General features: G+C 39.5%; 1 protein-coding gene across 1 annotated transcript in view; it reads right to left on the bottom strand.

The window, feature by feature from the left end:
* LOC107724713 (dimethylglycine dehydrogenase, mitochondrial-like) overlaps positions 1-1,391 on the bottom strand; it is a 22,525-nt gene extending 21,134 nt beyond the window's left edge. The window contains 2 exon segments of the mRNA XM_016533733.1: positions 603-771; positions 1,024-1,391. Of these exon segments, the coding sequence (XP_016389219.1) occupies positions 603-771; positions 1,024-1,121 (267 nt within the window). The 5' untranslated portion in view covers positions 1,122-1,391.
* Between the last annotated feature and the right edge of the window lie 1,347 nt (positions 1,392-2,738).

Here is a 2,738-nt window from a genome sequence, read left to right as displayed (position 1 = left end):
GATTTGTCATTGTGTTTTCTGACTTGTTATAATGTTTTCTGAATTGTTGTTGTGCTTTCTGAATTGTTATTTTGTTTTTTAGACTTGCATTTGCGTTTGTAATTTGTTATTTTGTTTTCAGAATTGTGATTTGCTTTGCACTTCTCAGCCACCGTAGATTATCATTATCGATACAATCCCAGAAAATGTAGAGAAATCAATTTTTGTCAACATCGCACACCCCTAGGCTAGATATTTAATTCTTCTTTGCTTAGTGATTGTTTGGAACACCTTATTCACTGATCATCGTAAAATAATCTTTTAATTAGGTTTTCTCAACGATAACAAGACAAAAAATATGCATCATATGCGGGGCGCCGCTAGCAATTTTGGTTTAAGCATATTTCAGCATGTCAATAAGAGTGTGCATTTGTAGATTTTTTCTACAGCAAAACTAAAATGTGTTTAAAAGTGCGACTGACCAAATTGTCCGGCTCGGTTTTAAAGTTTTATTTTATTTTATATTTATTTATTTTTGTGAAAGGGGTGGGGGCTGGTTAGGGGGACCCCCCAAGAGCTTTGACACCATTCGAACACTGCCCCTGACCCGTGTGCTAGCGTACCGCGTGCCATGTGGATCCAGCCGTCAGCTCGGACTTTTCCAGCAGCACCACGTCCTTCTGTCCGGCTTTGGCCAGATGATACGCCAGACTGACCCCGACACACCCGCCGCCGATGACCACCGTCTCCGCCGAGTCCCTCAGACGCTTCCCCAGAACCCCGGGCGGATCTCTGAGAAGCAGAACACAGCCATCAGACATGCGTTCAGCGTCACAGATCATAGACTATGATCAGATATGATTCAATCACACATGCTGCACTCCCTTACTTACTTATTTTGATTATTAGAGTAGCCTATTAATCCCAATCGGTTTGAATTTTCCCATGCATTCACAAATAGAGAGCTATATCTCATGTCTCGTAAATGTCAAGTCTGTCAGATATAGTTCATATTTTCTCAGCTCTATCTCGGAGATTTCTCACCCGTCATCTGTCGCGAGGCTCCGCGCAGAAACGCGCAGTGTTTTTCTCCTGAAGTCTCGCCTCACAAGAGCGTTAGAAGTGTTTAATATTCGCCACATTTTGTGAAGTTTTCTCGAGTTTCGTCTCAGAGTTTCCAAACAAACGCTCGCGCAGGACCACGCATGAGCAGCGCCCGCCAGAGACCCGGGGGTTGTTTATCATTAACACATCAGCTCATCTACAGGAGAACACTGAACACACTAAAACAATGATTCAGGACATTTTTCCTACATGCACTCAGCATCTATTATATCTGCAGTGATGACCCGCAATAATACATCTGAGTGAATGAACGATCTGCAGCACAAACAAAGATTGCAGCAATCCTGTGTGTGTGTGTGTGTGTGTGTGTGTGATCTGGAGGAATGTTTGCGGACAGTAAAATGTGTCGAGGCAGCAGATCACATTATCAATAATCAGCTCAGACACGATCAATGATCAATAACTCGTCTAGAATCACAGCTTTTCCATCATTATTACAGATTTTTGGCTGACGTTCTGGCAAAGCTTCCCTCAAAGTTCCGAACGAACATTCTTCCAGCAACGTTTGTTCATGTAACATGTTTAGTTCGGCTAACACTTTTAAATGTTACCGCTTTGTTTCAGAATGTTCTGATTTATTGTTACTTTTATTATATGATACTTTTGAATAATGTTTGCAAATGGAATGTTCTCTTAAAATTCACATAACCAAGAAAAAATGTTTTTTAAAAACTGGAAGTTTTGAACGTTCAAAAATAATATTTTCATAACTTATGGAAACATTAGAAAAACATGTTTTTATTAGCTTAGCATTTAGTTGGATGTTATCTAACTTTGTTTTGTTTTTTTATGTTACAACTTGTTTCCAAACGTTCAGAGAACATTCAAAGGTAAAATTCTCATAATGTTTGCAGAATTATGGTCACCGTGATTTTGCCAAGTAAGACATGTTCCTGGATCAATATAACTGTCCAAAAATATAGACTTAACCCAATCCCTACCCCTAAACCTAACCCTACCCATAATTTATTCCTAAAAGCAGTGTGAAATGATAGCTGATTAACAAGGGTGTGGAAGCACCTAACCCTGATCCTAATTCCTGAGAAGTTATCCCTCAGTTCTGATTGGTTGATAGGAATGTTGTTCCAGGAACATGTTGTACTTGTGAAATCACGCTCACCCAGAATTATACAATGGAATGTTTTTATACATAATTATACATTGGCATAACCGAGAAAAAACTTTTCAAAATGTTTGGGAAAACTAGAATATTCAGAAATAATGTTAGCAAAAGTTCTTAGAACATATTTTTGTGCACGCCAGGATAAGAGTTGTGTGTTTATAGTAAGAACACAATTAATGTACAATGTGTTGCTTTAAAATCTAGTAGCAGAAGACTTCAAACAAACGTATTTCTCTGTGTTTGTCTGGTGAATGTTATCGAGAATCTCTCTGATGATCCTGATGTTCTAAGAAATGAGAGCAGCTGAAAGATAAACATTAACCAGTGACACTGTGAACTAGTTTAGGTTACGAGGCCGATCTCTCTCTCTCTCTCTCTCTCTCTCTCTCTCGCTCTCTCTCTCTCTCTCTCTCTCTCTCTCACACACACACACACACTCTCTCTCTCTCTCACACACACACACACACACTCTCTCTCTCTCTCACACACACACACACACACTCTCTCTCTC

This window comes from Sinocyclocheilus rhinocerous, unplaced genomic scaffold, assembly GCF_001515625.1.
Source record: "Sinocyclocheilus rhinocerous isolate Xijiao unplaced genomic scaffold, SAMN03320098_v1.1 scaffold124, whole genome shotgun sequence".
NCBI classification, from domain to species: domain Eukaryota; kingdom Metazoa; phylum Chordata; class Actinopteri; order Cypriniformes; family Cyprinidae; genus Sinocyclocheilus; species Sinocyclocheilus rhinocerous.
This window is presented reverse-complemented; position numbering and strand designations above follow the sequence as displayed.